Raw genomic sequence first — 18,010 nt, 5'->3', positions numbered from 1 at the left:
TTGAAGAAGGGGAATAGCACTGTTTAAACTGGAAAAGTATCCTTTGAGAGCCGGGGCTGGGGAAAAGGTTGTGGCCTTGAGACAACCAGAGCAAGTTCTTCTTTTTTTAATTTATTTATTGATTAAGTTATTACATATGTGTCCTTATCCCCACATTAGCCCCCATTCCTCCCACTCATGCCCTCACCCCCCTGTTGTCTGTGTCCATTGGTTAGGTCTATATGCTTGCATATAAGTCCTTTGGTTGATCTCTCTTCCTTACCCCCACCCTCCCCTACCTTCCCTCTGAGGTTTGACGGTCTGATCGATGTTTCTCTGTCTCTGGATCTGTTTTTTTTTCATCAGTTTATGTTGTTCATTATATTCCACAAATGAGTGAGATCATGTGATATTTATCTTTCTCTGACTGGCTTATTTCACTTAGCATAATGCTCTCCAGTTCCATCCATGCTGTTGCAAATGGTAAGAACTCCTTCTTTTTTACTGCAGCGTAGTAATCCATTGTGTAGATGAGTGCGAGCAATCATTCTGTGGTGGAAACCTACCTACCAATGGAAGTCAACAAGTCAGTGGCTCCAGGTTAACCTTAAATGCCCCCCCCCAACACTGACATTGCAACCCTGTGGGAACACACAGTTGAATTTTCTACCCCCAAGACTTTGGGGCTTTTCTAGAGCCTATGAATACTGTGTTCTTAGCTTCATGAGGAAATCCTCACAATGTCAGAATAACACACACACACACACACACACACACACACACACACAACTACCTTTATCAGTTAAGGACACATGCTCAAGAATTTACATATGAAATGATTTTGGAAAATTTTTAAATTTCTGGAAATATTTTCTAAAAAGATAATGAGTAGATGAAACAAGATTAAAATAATGAAAATTCCAAAGCTTGGTGATGAATAAGTGGAATTTCACTACATATTCTCCGCCCTTTTATGGGTTTGTGAATATTATGTAATAAAAAGTTTTGAAATATTTGCTATCTTGATAGGTAAAATGGGTAAGTTACTGTAGTCTTATATGCATTTCTTTGTACTTAATGAAAATGAACCTGTTTATTTTTTAGTGGTCATGTATATTCACTTAAATTTTCTGTACAGATTCTTTGCCCATATTTTAAAATCTGAGGAGAGGGCCTTTATTTTGACTTGTAGGATGCTTTAAGAAAAATCAAGCCTTTTATTTAGTGTATTTGAATGTTCTATATTGTTCCTTTAAATTTGCATTTTTTAAATATTTTTAACACATTTATTGTTAATATTTAAATGAAAGCATTCATCCTTTTTTTTCCTTCATGGTTTGTGCCTTTGGTGTCATTTTTGGATAATTTGCCTTGAAAAAGTACTGCTTTCAATATTGCAGCAACATAAAATATTACGTTGGTTAAAAAGAAAAAGTCCTGCCCTCTGACCTCCTTTACACCTCAATAGTTCCCAACTATTACTTTATATAGTTCACACTCACTTAGTATATTAGCCATGAGTTTCTATGTGCTACAAGTGTCAAGGATTCCCTCCACTCCACAGGACTCATTCCTTATACCCTCCTCACTCCTCCTTTATCAGGAGACCATTCACACCGAGTTCCCTGGCACCCTCCCTTCTCCCTCACTCACCCTCTGTCATCACCTGGCTCTTTGTTCCCACATATGCACCTTGCTCAAACTGAAACCATCGTCCCTGTCCTGTTAACCTGCCACAGGTTCTCAGGTCAAGGATTTCTTTAGTCAACAGGTAAGAAATGCCTTTTAACTTACCATGTAGGTAAAATGGTGTCGCATCCCCTCTGAGAAATCTGCAGTTCTACCCATTACTGATAAAATGCTATCAAATTTCTGTGAAATGTTATGTAACTTTAACATCTGACCTGCTCTACCTTCCAGCACATCCTCCAGGTTCCCTCTTCTGGCCATACTCTCATGCATGCTTTCTTTCTTCTTTCTTTTTTTGTTACAGTTGACATTAAATATTATATGCAGTTCTTACAGACCACTTCCCCAGATGTGGATCAGTCTTCTCCTATTTTATTGCCTTATCTCACTTGTTTTGTTCAATCCTCTCCATCCTAGAAGGCCAGATCTTTTGGTATCTCCACCATCACGTTTCCTCTAATCCCTTTAGTTAGAATTAATCCCTGCTTTCCCCAAGATTCTGCTCAGAGTTACCTGTACTCCTACTTACCCCTTAAGTCGTTCTGTTGTGTAACCTGGCTAAGGGTCTTTCCTGTTAAATTTGAGCTCCTCAAGAGTAGAGGTGTTTCTTTATTCTTCATTGTATTTTCCAGTGCCTTATTCAGAGGCTGATCATAACTATTTCTTAACTTTATTTAATTGATACTATATAAATGTTATGCTATGGGTTTGGCTTTGACTGTGTATCCTCAATAAACAGAGTTTCTGCTTTGATTCATAGAGTAAACTTCTAAATTATAATTTAGTTTTGAAAAACAGATTACAATTTTCTTCTCCTGCCTTAGATTCCTGGTTTCAGTAAGACATCCAGTGAACCATGTTCTCTAAGTAGACATTTGTCTGGCTTGTCAATCTACCCTTTGTGCCCTCACCTTTGACACCCTCCTTCACATGAGTCCCAAATCCTTTATTGTGCCCTGCTCCCTGGGCATATTGCCAACTATCTGCTGATCTAGTTGCCTGAAATTTCAACTTGTGCTCTAACTTAGATTTCCATGCTCCTTCCCCCTATTTAGATTTCAGATCACTCTAACACTGCTTTCCCACACCTGCTACAACGGTCTCTACTACAGTATTTCCCTAGTCAACTGAAGACATTGCTATTACATATGGTGGGACCCAGTCTCCAGCACATGACCCCCCATCCATAGGTGTGTCAGTTTCCAGGTGCTGGTCCTAGTCTGTTCAGTCTCAATGAAGCTAACCTTTGCATTCAGAGTATTTGTATACATAACAGGAAGATCAATTGGGAAGCTTTGCTATGTGATGATAGGATTTTGTGGACTTCCCTGAGCAAGTAACTCTGCTGAAATTGGAAAAAGTATGCCTTGATTTTCTAATGATTTTAATGTGGGAATCGTGTATATGTTTAATCTATTACACCTTACTGACTAATTATGATTTCAGATAAGAGAAGCAATCACTTCAGAATTTGAAGTTCTTTGGGTTGAACTCATTCCATTGGGTAGTTATTTTTTAATCTATTCATTTTCACTAATGAGTCACTAGTGATTATATTGATTCCTCTTTCAGGATGGTTCTCAGCCAGGGATGATTTTGCTTCCCTGGGATGTTTGGCAATTTCTGGGGACATTTTTGGTTGTCATACTGGGGAGGTACTACTGGCATTTAGGTAGAGACCAGGGATGCTGCTAATATCCCATGATGCACAGGTCAGCACCACAGCAGAGAATTATATCACCCAAAGCGTCAGCAGTTATGCTTCTGTAATAAGGTATAATTAATAAAATCCTTTGGTGCCTCATAGGTACTTCTATATTACTTGGGGGGAGGGTGTTGATTTTCTCAAATCCACCCTTCATTTTATATAGGTGGTTACAATTTGGTCTGTTATGGATGAGCAGCTACTCTGACCTTTTCCTCATAGAATTCCACCCAATCTCTTCCCTCCATTTGTATGTAAAATAAACTATAGTCTATAGAATTCATCTGATACTTGGTTGTGTCTTATATATCTTCTAATCCCTTCTTTGCATCCCTGCTACTGCACAAATGAAATACAAACTCTGTCTCCTTTATCAACTCAAGGAGCTCATCTACTTTCCACTGTCCATATACTTCTCTTTCCCCCATTGATGTTCCAGCAAACAATTTTCAGTTTATAGAAAAGTTTCCCTTCTCCCCTCCAATACTTCTTTGCTGAATTTTGTTCACTTTTGTGCTATGTTAACATATTTCTTCATTATCATTGTATTTCTCTTGCTAGTATATGTTTTCTTGTATTAAATGGAAATGCAGCAATACTTTGTTTTTCTATATTTTCTTATAAAAACTTTATTATTCAATTAGTATTTAACTGATGATTATTTCAATCTATAAAATATAACAATTTTATTTTCTTACAGTAAGTACACAACTTCTTTTATTCAGAGAAAGGACACACAACTTAACTACTTTGTGTTGACTTCCATAGGTTTACCTGAAGAAGAGGGATTCTCCAGGTTGTCTGTGAGTGGGACAGCGACCTCAACATTTCAGAGACATAGAGAGAGTCACACCACTCAGGTAATGACCCCCAGATATTCAAAGATGCCATGATAACAAATTAAGTTATGACAAGAAATTCATTAAGTATGACCAGGAACATATTTTTTTACTGGACTAGAGGGGAGCTACTCCCATCTCCATCCTAAGTTTCTTCAGCTCAACATTCTTCTTTCTCCTCTATCTCAGTTGACCAGTTTCCTGTGGGTTTGAAGAATAATAATGTGTCCCATATAAATAAAAAATGAATAAATGGTTTTAAAATGGAATATTGTATATGTTATGGTATTTTAAAATTACTGTCAGGGAAAGATGATATTAAATGTACTGAATTATGTGAATAAGTTTTCCACATTTGACCTCAGCTAAAATAAGGGCCCTTTACGTGATAACACATGGAAATAAAATACATGAAGCACCTATGGTTTGTGGCATGCCATTGTATCTCAGTTACTTCTTCCAGATTCCATGTAATCCAAATTCAATTAAAATATGACATGTGATCAGAGCCCAGTAAAATCAAAATGAGGTGGCAGTATACAACATTGTGTTTCAGTGATTTCACATATATGCTTATGTGCTTGGCCTTAGGAAGTTTACCAAAATCAAGATTCTCATTTCCAGAAAAAAAATAACCACTAGTTTTTTTAGAAAGAAGAAGGATTTATATCATATAGTTTGGTGTTTTGCTATGTTGAATTTTAAAATACTGTTTTCAGTAATTATCTTCAAAAAGATACCACTTTGCATTTGAGGTGGTGTACAACCCATCAACATGTTCAATGTGTAGCAACAGAATTCTTATTTCGTATGAAGTTACTGTTACAACTTTTAATATTGCAAATATCTGTGTAAAATTCTTTGAAAATCTCAGTCAAGTATCCAGATGTTTTCATGAGATCAACTATCCAGCTAATGATCAGCTTGCATCTGAATATTTGGCATAATGTAGGCAAGGCCTTATTATCAGATAAGACTTTTCTAAATAACACTGATGAGGTAGTGTGAAAAATCAATAATTTTAATCTTAAAAATAAATCTCACAGGAGGTAATCTGCTCAAATCACTTTCACTGAAATTGAAAGAAAATGCTAATTGGTTGCAATACTACATTGTCCTAATCTCCCCTCTGTTCCTTAGAAATGCGCTTACTTTACCTTGTAAGCCTTACAGATGCTTTATCTAAGGCAGTGGTTCTCAACCTTCCTAATGCCGCGACCCTTTAATACAGTTCCTCATGTTGTGGTGACCCCCAACCATAAAATTATTTTTGTTGCTACTTCATAACTGTAATTTTGCTACTGTTATGAATCATAATGTAAATATCTGATATGCAGGATGTATTTTCATTGTTACAAATTGAACATAATTAAAGCATAGTGATTAATCACAAAAACAATATGTAATTATATATGTGTTTTCCGATGGTCTTAGGCGACCCCTGTGAAAGGGTCGTTCGACCCCCAAAGGGGTGGCGACCCACAGGTTGAGAACCGCTGCTCTAAGGTAATTCACAGAGGGCCCTGCTTGTTATGAACACTGTTTTGATTTTTATTACAGGGTAGACTCCTGTACATGAGAGCACAATGACACCCTTCCCAGGACTCCCACTACAATGTGGTGCATAGAGGAAAGGTTAATATCAAAAGAAGGTTCTTAACATAGGCATCTCTGAAACTTTTCCTCTGATCTTTCATGGACTTGGCCAAGAAGCAAAGAGAGATGGGAAAGGTCACCAGGAATAATTTCCCATTCCTAGTTTTCAATGGAGGCTTGTTTTCAAATGCAAATATGTCAGCCTCCAGTTATCTCATAATGCATTTTTTTCAAGGAAACGGAAAACCAGAGTCATTTTATTCCATGTAAAAGTATGGGTATTCTCATGGTAGGACACATTCCTCACTGTTGAAAAGCTATACAAGTTATATGAAACTATGCATTTAGTGGCCACACGTCTTTCAGCACAAATGCCTCTTGTGTCCCATTTATAGAGGAAATACGGACACATACAGGCATATTACATTTTAGATTTTCTACTAATGCAATTAAATAGGAATTCTATAAAGTCAGCTGGACTGATTGGACATATAGCAGCGAAATTAAATGTTGACTAAAATATTGAACCTTCCCTCTTTAAGGATGTCTATATTTTAATTAGCATCATCAGTGATTTTAATAAAATCTTTTTAAGGAAGATAAAACATATGGGCATTGTGGTAGATAAAGAAAGCTTGAAATAGATTTAGTAATTTGCCCAAGATTATAGGGAAGATTCAGAGTCTACAGTTTGAATGGATGTCAGCATCGTAAGTCCTGTTTCTGAGAATGAACTTACAATAACCTACTAAAGGAATGCAGGAGTAATTCAACTTTTTCATAAAATTTGAAGAATGTTTGGCTCAAGACAAAAATCTAAGCAGCTGTAGTAGACATTGATGATTTGTTATTTTTAGCTGCCAGTCATAAATTTCTCACCTACCACAGTGAAATGTTAAGAGGGAGACTCCCTTTTTCTCTCTCCTTTGACAGCTAGACAAATATATGTGAGAAGGGCTCAGTCACTCTATCAACCATAGATTATGGAGTGAGAGACATATACTGGAAAGGACAGAATAGATGTCGCCATGGGGGTCACATCTGGCAGTGGTGGTTCCCTCCAGCGGCAGCAGATGTTGGTCAATGTATATCTATTGCCAGCCACTGCATCCAGCTTTGTCCAATTTGTGAGATCTTATTTTCTAACTTTATGTCATTCTTTTGCCTTCCAATAAATCTTTTAACTGTTAAGATGTTCAGAGTTAGTTTTCATTGCTTGCAAATAAGAATTTTAACGGGCACTAATTTGATACTCTTTTTTCATGGTACTGAATATTAAAAATATAGTTTGTGTTCATTTGCATCATGATTTTTATTAATTTTATTATTTTGCAAAATATCATGGATTTACATAAAAGTAGTAAAAAATAATTTTACTTAAAATATTTGAAAATAGTGCAAACTGAGACATTAGCTGTATTGTGAATGTGGCTGAGTTCATTTATGCTCCTTATATGGGTTTCGTAGGTCCATGCTGTGAACTGAGATAAAATACTCACGACCTTCCAAAGCACTCAGCATGAATAAAACCAGCAGTGAATGTGTGACGTCATGGAATTCCACATGCTAGCCCTGGAGGTGGGCTTTGTGGCTCATCCAGGACTCAAATTTAGAATTTCATAGGTTATAGAAGCCACTTAGATTGGTTTTAGAATGCAACAACCAACTTTTGTAAAAATAATATGATATTTACCTACTTGACATTTTATGAGATATAAAATCACTTTTAAAAAAATGTGGTGCCACTTGGCATGATGCAAGCCCTTAGAAATAATTCAGAGGCCGAAGACTCAGCAGTGAATGAAATACTGAGAACATCCTCCCACCCAGGGTGACTTCTTAGCATTTTTTGCTATGATTGCAATCCTCTGCTGACGCACAAGACCAGGTAACTTGACACAGGAAGCCCATGGATTATAAATAGCGCAAAAGCATGAGCAGCACAGGAGGGGTGTCCTGAAGACAGGAGGGTGCCAGACAGGGTTGGATAAAATAAATGTTTAGTGCTTGCCCTTGGCGTAAAATTGCTGGTTGCACATCTGGTTAGGGGTCCACACTTGACATTGAAAAATGAGATGTTTTCTTTTTCCATTTGAGCACAGTTTATTTGTATTTACATTCTCATTTTAACTTTACCAACTTTCACTGCATGCCATTTTCTTCCTCTCAGCTGTCTGCTCTCCACAGTAATATCGTGTGGTTTATGATTTTTGATTTTCACTATGGGCATTTATCATATTTCTTGCCAAGCCTTTTTTATATTCTTTTGTTTTTCTAAAGAGCATAAAAAATTTTATTAATATCTGTCAGATTCAAATGTTCATTGTAAGAAATCATTGATGGTGTCTGTTAAAATAGTGGCAATTCAGCACCTGAAAGCTTAGTATATATTTCGCCCACTCCAGAAACAGCTGCCAATGAATGCCATAACATAATCAATATGCCATTGATCCACATCAGGAAACAAATTATGTGGTTTGTTTTACTGAACGATCAAAGAAACCTTTTTGTAATGTCACATATTAACAAAATGAACAGTTGCAGGGTACTAAATAAACCCAGTAGCTTCTTTCTATATTCATTTTATTTGTGACATAGACCTGCTTTGAAATATACTGTGGTATGGAAAAGAAAGTGTGTTACATAAAATAACTAAATCTAGACATTTAGTTTAATCATTAAGGGATAGCTCTAAAGCCTATGGTAGGGAAAAAATAGATAACCATTTCAAAAGGAAATATCTATGTATTTCATTCAGAAGCTTCACACAGATGAAGATCTAGCATAGATGCTCTTTCACATAGCTGAAGTTCCTAGGAATCAGTATGCACCACTCATGACTTCCATATTATGTACAAGAGATGAAAGCAGTGAAATTAATTTGATGGTATGTGATAAATGGCAGCCTTTCAACAGAAAAATGACATATCCTGTATAGATATATAAAAGTTAGAAGAAAAAAGACAACAAAACCAAATCCTATATTTTGCATTTTTCCTTCATAAAAGTCAAACCATACATATGTCCTAAATGTATTCAAGTACATAGTTTTTCTAGTGAAGACACTGACTATTATCAATGAAGATAATTCAATTTTAAGAAATATTAAAAGAATGAGAAATGAGAATTGTGATACGTTTTTAAAGAAAGGAAAGATCTTTGAAATCTCTGCATGCTCATCTTCCAGATGAGAAACCTGCAATTAGCCAAAACTATTGCATAAGGGAGCAAGTAACAATCCAACTGAGAAAATGTGGTTAAGTATAAATTCTGGTTAACTTAAGAATTTCAATATTAATTCAATTTAATTTTTTAAATAAAAGAAACAAAAGACCTAGGTATGAATCCCATATGTGTTATTTAACATGTGAGTATAGAAAGTAGTAATTATTTTTTAGATTTATTAGAGAGAATATGTGTAACATGTCAAGCATGCTGCCTGCAATATAATAAATGCTGAAAAAGGGCTTGCCATTATTATTATAGTACTAGAGGCCCGGTGCATGGTTTGTGTACCAGTGGGGTCCCTTAGCCTGGCCTGCACCCTCTCGCAATCCAGGACCCCACCAGGGGATGTTGGATAGCCAGTTTCAACCTGATCCCTGCAGGCCTAATCCTGACAGGAGGGAGTCCAATCCTGTGCATTGAGCGTCTGTCCCCTGGTGGTCAGTGTGCGTCATAGCGACTGGTCGACTGGTCATTTGGTCAGTTAGGCATATATATATATTCCTTTTTTTCAAGGTTAATATTCTGAACATCAATTCTGACATCAATTCTGACTCTAGTAGAAAGATACTACCTAAATATGTAGATTATATTGAATCAGCAGGACCCAACATTTATCTGGGATTTTGACAAAGTATATATGTCATGTATGCAATTTTCAAAAATACTTTGTTATGGAATACAAAATTCTTGTAGGGGGGGCCTCAGCCCAGCCTGTGCCCTTTTGCAATCTGAGATCCCTCGCTCCTAACCACCTGCCTGCTCGGTCCTAATGGACCACCCGCGCGCTCCTTAACTCTTGGCTTGCCACTCCTTAGCACTGCCGCAAAAGCGGGAAGGGCCCCTGCCACTGCCCCTGCACTCACCAGCCGTGAGCCTGGCTTTTGGCTGAGAGGCACTCCCACTGTGGGAGCACACTGACCACTAGGGGGCAGCTTTTGCATTGAGCATCTGCTCCTAGTGGTCAGTGGACATCATAGCAACTGGTCATTCTGGTCATTCCACTGTAATGGTTGCTGGGCTTTTATTACATAGACTAGAGGCCTGGTGCATGAAATTCGTGCACGGGGGGGCGTGTCCCTCAGCCCAGCCTGCACCCTCTCCAATCTGGGACCCCTCAGGGGATATCTGACTGCCGGCAGTCGGACATCGCTCTCACAATCCAGGACTGCTGGCTCCTAACCACTCGCCTGCCTGCCAGCCTGATCACCCCTAACCACTCCCCGGACTGCTGGCTCCTAACCACTCGCCTGCCTGCCAGCCTGATCACCCCCTAACCACTCCCCTGCCGGCCTGATTGACACTGGCCCTCCCCTGCAGGCCCATCACCCCCAACTTTCCTCCCCTGCAGGCCTGATCCCCCCCAACTGGCCTCCCAATGGCCCTCCCCTGCAGGCCCATCACCCCCAACTTTCCTCCCCTGCAGGCCTGATCCCCCCAACTGGCCTCCCTTGGTGGCCATCTTGTGACAATGTGGGGATGGCCATTTTGTGACGACGTGGGGTGACCATCTTGTGATGATGTGGGGGTGGCCATGTTGTGATGACATGGGGGCAGCCATCTTGTGATGTGAGGGCATGAGGGTCAATTTGCATATTACCTCTTTATATAAAATTATAAACTTAGGAAAAAATGACAGTGACTAGTAAAACACTCAACTTCAATAAATCTTATCATTTTACCATATTTGCTTTGGCACCATATTTTAGAGAAATATATATCCAGGTCCTGATCTCATCCCTGCCTGCCACCCCGAGTTGAATCGCATCCTGAACATAATGTATAACTCTCCATTACACTCTTAAAGCTTGTCATTTTTACCTCCAGTGATGTCCCAGGTTTAATTTTCTCTAGGACCCACTTGCTTATCTTTCCAGGGTTTCGGTAGAGCTCTCCTCCAACACCATATTTCAACTGAATCTTTTTTTCCCTGTCAGCTTTCTCCACTGTCCAACTTTCATATCCATACATAGCAATTGGCAACATGAGAGCGTGAATGACCTTAGCCTTGGTCTCCAATGACACATCTTTTCTCTTGGAGATCTTTCCCAATTCTTCCATTGCCATTCTTCCAAGTCTCAGTCTTCTCTTGATTTTCTAGCTGCAGTCACCATTTGAATTGATGACTGAACCAAGGTAAGCAAAATCTTTAACAATTTTAGTATCATTGTCTATGTTAAAGATGTGTATTTCTTCTATAGTCATGATTTTTTTTATCTTCGTGATGTTCAAATAGAGTCCTGCTTTCACACTTTTTTTTTACTTTCATCAGAAGTCATTTCAAATCATTGCTACTTTCTGCCAATAAGATGGTGTCATCTGTATATCTTAAGTTATTGATATTTCTTCTACCAATTTTCACTTTTTCCCCTGAGTCTAGTCTTTTTTGAAATGCTATGTTCTGCATACAGATTGAAAAAATAGGGAGATAAAATGCATCCTTGTCTGATACCTCTGCCTATAGGAAACCATTCAGTCTTTTCATATCCTGTCCTGACAGTGGCTTCCTGCCCATGCCTCAGAACAGTCCAGTGCTGAGGCACCCCCACTTCTTTCAGAGCAATCCAAGCTTTTCATGATTCATGAAGTCAAAGGCTTTACTGTAGTCTATGAAACATAGACCAACCTTCTGAAATTCTTTGGCGCACTCTAGTATCCAGTGAATATTCACAATTAGAATCCAGCTTAAACAACCTTTTTATTTGTGTGGGATATTAGAACTGGTGTTATAGTTACTGCACTCCTTGACATCTCCTTTCTTGAAAACTGGGATGTAAGTGAGTTGCATCCAGCCTGTAGCCCATTGTTTTGTTTCCATATTTGTTGACATACTCTTGTTAGGATTTTGACAGACTCGGTTTCTGTGGCTTGAAATAAATATATTGATATCCCATCTGCCCCTGGTGATTCATTTCTTTCCAACACTTTAGGACTGCTTTCCCTTCACTTTCTAGAATTGCAGGTTCTTCCTCCTAGTGATCTTCAAAGGTGTCTGTCATTCTTTTGTCTATTCTTTACAGACCTTCAGGATTCTCTTTCCACCTTTCCTTTATTTTCTCCTGACTAAATAATGTGCTTTCTTCATTCAGCATTCCTATTCCAGGTTGAATTTCCCTATTATTTTCCTGAATCTTCTGTTAGGGATCTCTTGGTTGTTGTTCTTGTGTGTGTGTGCGCGTGTGCATGCATGCGTGTTTGTGTGTGTGTGTGTGTGTGTGTGTGTGTGTTGTTGTTGTTGTTCTTTTTTATCTCCTTATATTGACTATGTAATAGTTCTTTTTTATCTATCCATGACAGTCATTGAAAAATTGTATTCAGGATTGAAACCCTACTTGAACTACCATTTACTTTTGCCTCTCACTTGCCATTGACAATATTTAGTGTTTCATCCATCTTGATTTGTTCTTTCCTTTTTACTTTTCATGTTGTCTTTTGGCATTCTTCCCTTTCTAGTTTCAGTCAACAGTTCTTCTAGTTTTGGTCACTTAAGTTTAACAGTGCAAATCTGTTTTTATGTGGACTTTAAATCCATCAGGTATGTTATCTTCGTTATATTTTGGCACTATAATTCCTTTGATGATGCTCTTCTTCAGCTTCACTCTCATGTTTGATATTAACAATTCATGGTCAATACCACCATCTGATCCTGGTCTTGTTTGGGCAGAGAGAATACAGCTTCTCCATCTCCTGCTTCCAATCATATAGTCTATTTGATTTCTGTATTGGCTTTCTGGAGATGCCCATGTATATAGTCATCTGGTTGTTTGAAGATGGACAATCTCCTGCTTCATCCCTGATACATAATCCAAATTTTCCATTGACATTTGATTCTGCCTTATCTCCTATGTTTGCATTCTAATCACCTATAATTATCAGCATATCTTGTTTAGGTGTACAATCAATTTCTTCTTGGATACTTGTGTGAAAGCTTTCAATTTTGTCTTCTTCGGCCTCTGTAATTGGAGCAGACTTGAATGATAGTTACGTTAATAGGTTTTTCTAGAAGTCTGCTTGATATTGTTCAGTCAGACCTTGTGCTATACCCCCTAACTGTCTGTGCTACATCTTGCCTCTGTGTTAAAGCTATTCTTTTTATTCTGAGTTTGTCATTCCAGAGTAGAGGACTTTATAGTTGTCTGACTGGAAATGTCCAACTTTAGTCCATTTCAGTTTGCTACCACCAAGCACTGCAATTGTTAGATGTCCCATTTCTCGCCTTGCATTTTCAGTGTACTTGGTTCATGCTTCTTGTGTTCCACGTTCTGATTGTATGTGTTGTGCAGCATCACTCTTTCCTTTTGCCTTCATGCACATCAGGCACTAAATGTCCTTCTGGCTTAGGTCTAGTTGCATCATTGGCAACCATTCTATTCATATTTGTTCTCTGCTCTTCCCTGATGACTATTTGAGTGCTGTCTGACCTGGGAGTCTCATCTTTCAGCATGATCTCATATTTCATTTTGGACTCTCTCATTATAGGGTATTCAAGGTAAAGCAGAAAATAAACAGAATAAGAGAAGAAAATGAAGCAATGGTTTACCATTGACTTCTGCCAAAGTATGTACATCCAAACCACATGTGCTTGAGTCTGTGGTGCTGCAATCACCAAACTCCTATTAAAAGTAATTTGTTCCATTTAACCTGCATTATTGACTTTTACTCTATAGTTGTCACATATCGTATATCTCTATACTTTATAGTTGTCACATATATTACATCTACATACATTGAATATATTCTCCCAGGCAATGTTAAAACTTTGCTCTCAACAGTGACGCATGTTTTAGACAACTTTAATGGAGAAAAATAATCTTTTTTGTTACCCCATGACTTACAATTTCTATGGCTCTTCTTCATTCCTGGAGTTTTAAGTGTCCTTCCATTGTCATTCACTTCACTCCGAAGAACCTCCTTTAGCATTTTATTTGCAGCAGGTCAAGAAATTCTCTTCATTTTTAAAAAATCTGAACGTGTCTTTATTCTGCTTTAAGACTGTTTTTATTCCCTCCACAATTCACTTGCTTTTGTTTACTTTTCTGAATCATCACATCGATGTTTATGTATTTTTTTCTAAACGTTTAGTTATAATCAGTGAGGGAAATAGGCTTTAGTGGGCTTGCTTCATCTTGGCCATGCTTATATATTTATCACACATAAATTTATAATGTTATTATGTCAAATCAATTGGTCTTTATCTTTATGGGTTGTGCTTTTCTTGTTCTATTCAAGAATATCTTATGAAAAAGAAAAAAAACCCTCTCTTACCCTGCTGCTATAAATATATATTTCTACATATATTTTTAAGATTAGGTTTGTTTTTTATAGTTAGAACTTTAAGCTACTTGGCATTCGTTTTTGATAGTAGTGAAAATTAATAATTTAATTTTATATTTTTCTATGCTGATAACAATTTTCCACACTTTATACAACATAGGACCATGCTGCTGACTTTCTCCTACTTCTGAGTACATTGCCAGAAATGGACTGTTCTCCACATTTATCATTGGCTTTCCAGATGCTTCTTTAACATTACTTTCCTCTTGATGCACTTCCTTGAGCACCCCTTCCAAGCAACATAAGTAGCTGCCTCTGTAAATTGGTTCCTGTGACTCTATAATACAAGTCTCTTTTATACAACTTATTTTGTTGTATTATAATCATGTATGTAGACCCTGATAGACTTCTGAACATAGAGAGAACACATTGAATGCATCTTAATCATTTCTGTATTCCAAACACAATGTCCTTAATAAATTGCCAGCTCTATGTAATTATCAACCAGTAGCAGCCTCAGGAGGATTAATGGAAAGCAGACTGATAGAATATTCTTAAATTCATCAAATACTATAATTCACGCCCATGTTAAAAATGTACCAGTAGACTTGGTAAATAGGGTCACAGGCAGTTGCCTCATTGATTAGAGGATATTAATGTCACATTTTATATGGTAATTAGGTTCTAAAGTTGGCATGTAATGTGAGAGTCACAATAAAAATGACTGACTTTGGAAAATCCCTTATATTGCTCATAAAGAATGACATACATGGTTTTAATATATATAACTCTGTTTATATTCATACTAGAGGCCCAGTGCATGAAATTCATGCACTTGGGTGGGGGGTGTCCCTCAGCCTGGCCTGTGCCCTCTCGCAGTCTGGGAGCCCTCGGATGATGTCCAACTCTGGGGAGCAGGCCTAAGCCGGCAGTCAGACATCCTTAGCGCTGCCGCAGAGGCAGGAGAGACTCCTGCCACCACTGCTCTGCTCACCAGCCATGAGCCTGGCTTCTGGCTGAGTGGCGCTCCCCTGTGGGAGTGTCCTGACCACCAAGGGGGCAATTCCAGCATTGAGCATCTGCCCCCTGGTGGTCAGAACATGTCATAGAGACCGGATGTTTTCGCTGTTCGGTCAATTTGCATATTAGCCTTTTATTATATAGGATATATATGGATTTATGCATAGTACATAAAACAAAATAAAGTACATAATATACATATTTTGAATTCTAAGAAAGTGGATCACATAAAATTGAATTTTTGGAGGTTCATTTATTCAGTCATTCAACCAATACTTATTGAGGATCTACTTGTGCCAGGCAAGTAGAAGCCATAGAGTTACATATTATCAAAAGGTCAATAGTAGCCTAACACTACATTACAATGCCTATATTATTCATCTCACTGTATCGCATTATATAGGCACTTCATATCATCACAAGAAGATGGGTGAGTACAGTGCAATAAGGTACTTTGAGAGAAAGGAGAGAGACCACATTCACATTACTTTTATTATAGTAATAGAGGCCCAATGCATAAAAGTTCATGCAAGAGTATGCCCTCCTTCCCCTGGCTGCCGGCACCGGCTTCCCTCCGGTGCCCGGGACCTGGGCTGCTTCCCTCCTCCAGCTGCCCTCCACACCCAGGATCTGGGTTGCTTCCCTCCTCCAACCACCCACAGGCACCCAGGACCCAGGCTGCTTCCCTCCTCCAGCTGCCCTCTGGCACCTGGAACCTGGGCTGCCGGCACCAGCTTCCCTCCAGCACTCAGGACCTGGGCTGCTTCCCTCCTCTGACCACCCACAGGCACCCAGGACCCGGGCTGGCTTCCCTCAGGCTGCCTGCAGGCACCTGGGACCCAGCTGGCTTCCCTCCAGTCCTGGCTTCGTCAGGAAGGACATCTAGAAGACGTCCAGTCTAATTAGCATATTGCCCTTTTATTATTATAGATATTGTTATAATAATTATATTTTATTTGCACTATTAATTATTAATCTTTTACTGTACATAGTTTATAAATCAAATTTATTAAAAGTATATATGGGCTGAGCCAGTTTGGCTAAATGGTTAGAGCATCGGACCTCAGACTGAAGGGTTATGAGTTCAATTCCGGTCAAGGGCATGTACCTCGGTGGCAGGCTCAATCTCCCCTGGTCAGGGTGAGTGCAGGAGACAACCAATTGATGTGTTTTTCTCACATCCATGTTCCTCTCTGTCTGTCTCTCCCCCTCCTTTTCACTCTGAAAAATCAATGGAAAATATATCCTCAGGTGAGGATTAACAACAACAACAAAAAACCCACACACACAAAAATATATATTTACTAGAGGCCCGGTGCACAAAAATTTGTGCACTCGGGGGGGAAGGGGGGGTCCCTCAGCCCGGCCTGTGCCCTCTCGCAGTCTGGGACCCCTCAGGAGATAACGACCTGCTGGCTTAGGCCTGCTCCTGGGAGGCAGAGGGCAGGCCCAATCCCTAGGTGCAGCCCCTGGTCGGGCTCAGAGCAGGGCCGATTGGGGAGTTGGGGCGCCACCCCCTGTCACGCACAGAGCAGGGCGGATCGGGAGGTTGCGATGCCACCCTCAGTCATGCTCAGGGTAGGGCTGATTGGGGGGTTGGGGCACCGCCCCCATCACACTCAAGGCAGGGTTGATGGGGAGGTTGCGGCACCACTCCCTGTCACGCACAGAGCAGGGCCCATCAGGGGGGTTGGGGCTCCGTACCCTGCAGGCCAATCAGGGGGTTGGAGCGCTGCCCCCTGTCACGCACAGAGCAGGGCCTATCAGGGGGTTGAGGAGCTCCCCCCTGTCACTCACAGAGTAGGGCCGATAGGGGAGTTAGGGCACTGCCCCCTGTCACACACACAGCAGGGCGGATCAGGGAGTTGGGGTGCCGCCCTCTATCACCCACAGAGCAGGGCCGATCAGGGGGTTGGGGCACCACCACTCTCACACTCAGGGCAGGGCCGATGGGGAAGTTATGGCTCTACCCCGTCACACACAGAGCAGGGCCTGTGGCGGCGGGGGCGAGGGGGGTTGGGACGCCGCACCCTGTCACACACAGAGCCGCAGGCGGATAAGGGGGTTTGGGCGCTGCCCCTGTCACGCTGATCCGGTACCAGGAGGCCTCGCGGCTCCACTGATCCCGGTGCTGGGAGGCATATTACCCTTTTACTATATAGGATAGAGGCCTGGGGGCCAGCTGGTTTGCCCTGAAGGGTGTCCTGGATCAGGGTGGGGGTCCCCACTGGGGTGCCTGGCCAGCCTGGATGAGAGGATGATGGCTGTTTGCAGCTGGTCACACACCCTTCAGGGTGGGGGGTCCCCACTGGGGTGCCTGGCCAGTCTGGGTGAGGGGCTGAGGGCTGCTTTCAGGCTGGCGGTTGTTGACTGAAGCTCCCAACTGCTCCTTTTTTTCTTTTTTTTTTTTAAATTCTGGGCCAGCTTTAGCTCTGGCTCTAGCTCTGAGGCTTCCGCTGCTGAAAGCCGGTATCTGGTTTGTTTTCGTTCTATAATCGAAACAATGTATAACTCCAGCTCTGAGATCCCGGCTGGCTGAAAGCTGGTTTCTGGGGTTTTGTTTAGCTTCCATATTTGTTAGAATGTTTCAAACTGCCAGCTCAGAGGCCGGCAAGTCAGGCGGGGAACGTTAGAGTCTGCAGTCACTGGAGCAAGCAAGCCTCATGTTCTGCTTCCAGCTCCT

At 40.2% G+C, this 18,010-nt stretch overlaps 1 protein-coding gene across 1 annotated transcript in view; it reads left to right on the top strand.

Annotated features, from left to right (window-relative positions):
* MYO16 (myosin XVI) overlaps positions 1–18,010 on the top strand; it is a 524,958-nt gene that overhangs the window by 488,305 nt on the left and 18,643 nt on the right. The window contains exon 34 of the mRNA XM_023752474.1: positions 4,142–4,233. Within this exon, the coding sequence (XP_023608242.1) occupies positions 4,142–4,233 (92 nt within the window). The remainder of the gene's footprint in view (positions 1–4,141; positions 4,234–18,010) is intronic.

The sequence above is a fragment of the Myotis lucifugus genome, unplaced genomic scaffold (assembly GCF_000147115.1).
Source record: "Myotis lucifugus unplaced genomic scaffold, Myoluc2.0 scaffold_33, whole genome shotgun sequence".
Classification (NCBI taxonomy): Eukaryota; Metazoa; Chordata; class Mammalia; order Chiroptera; family Vespertilionidae; genus Myotis; species Myotis lucifugus.
This window is presented reverse-complemented; position numbering and strand designations above follow the sequence as displayed.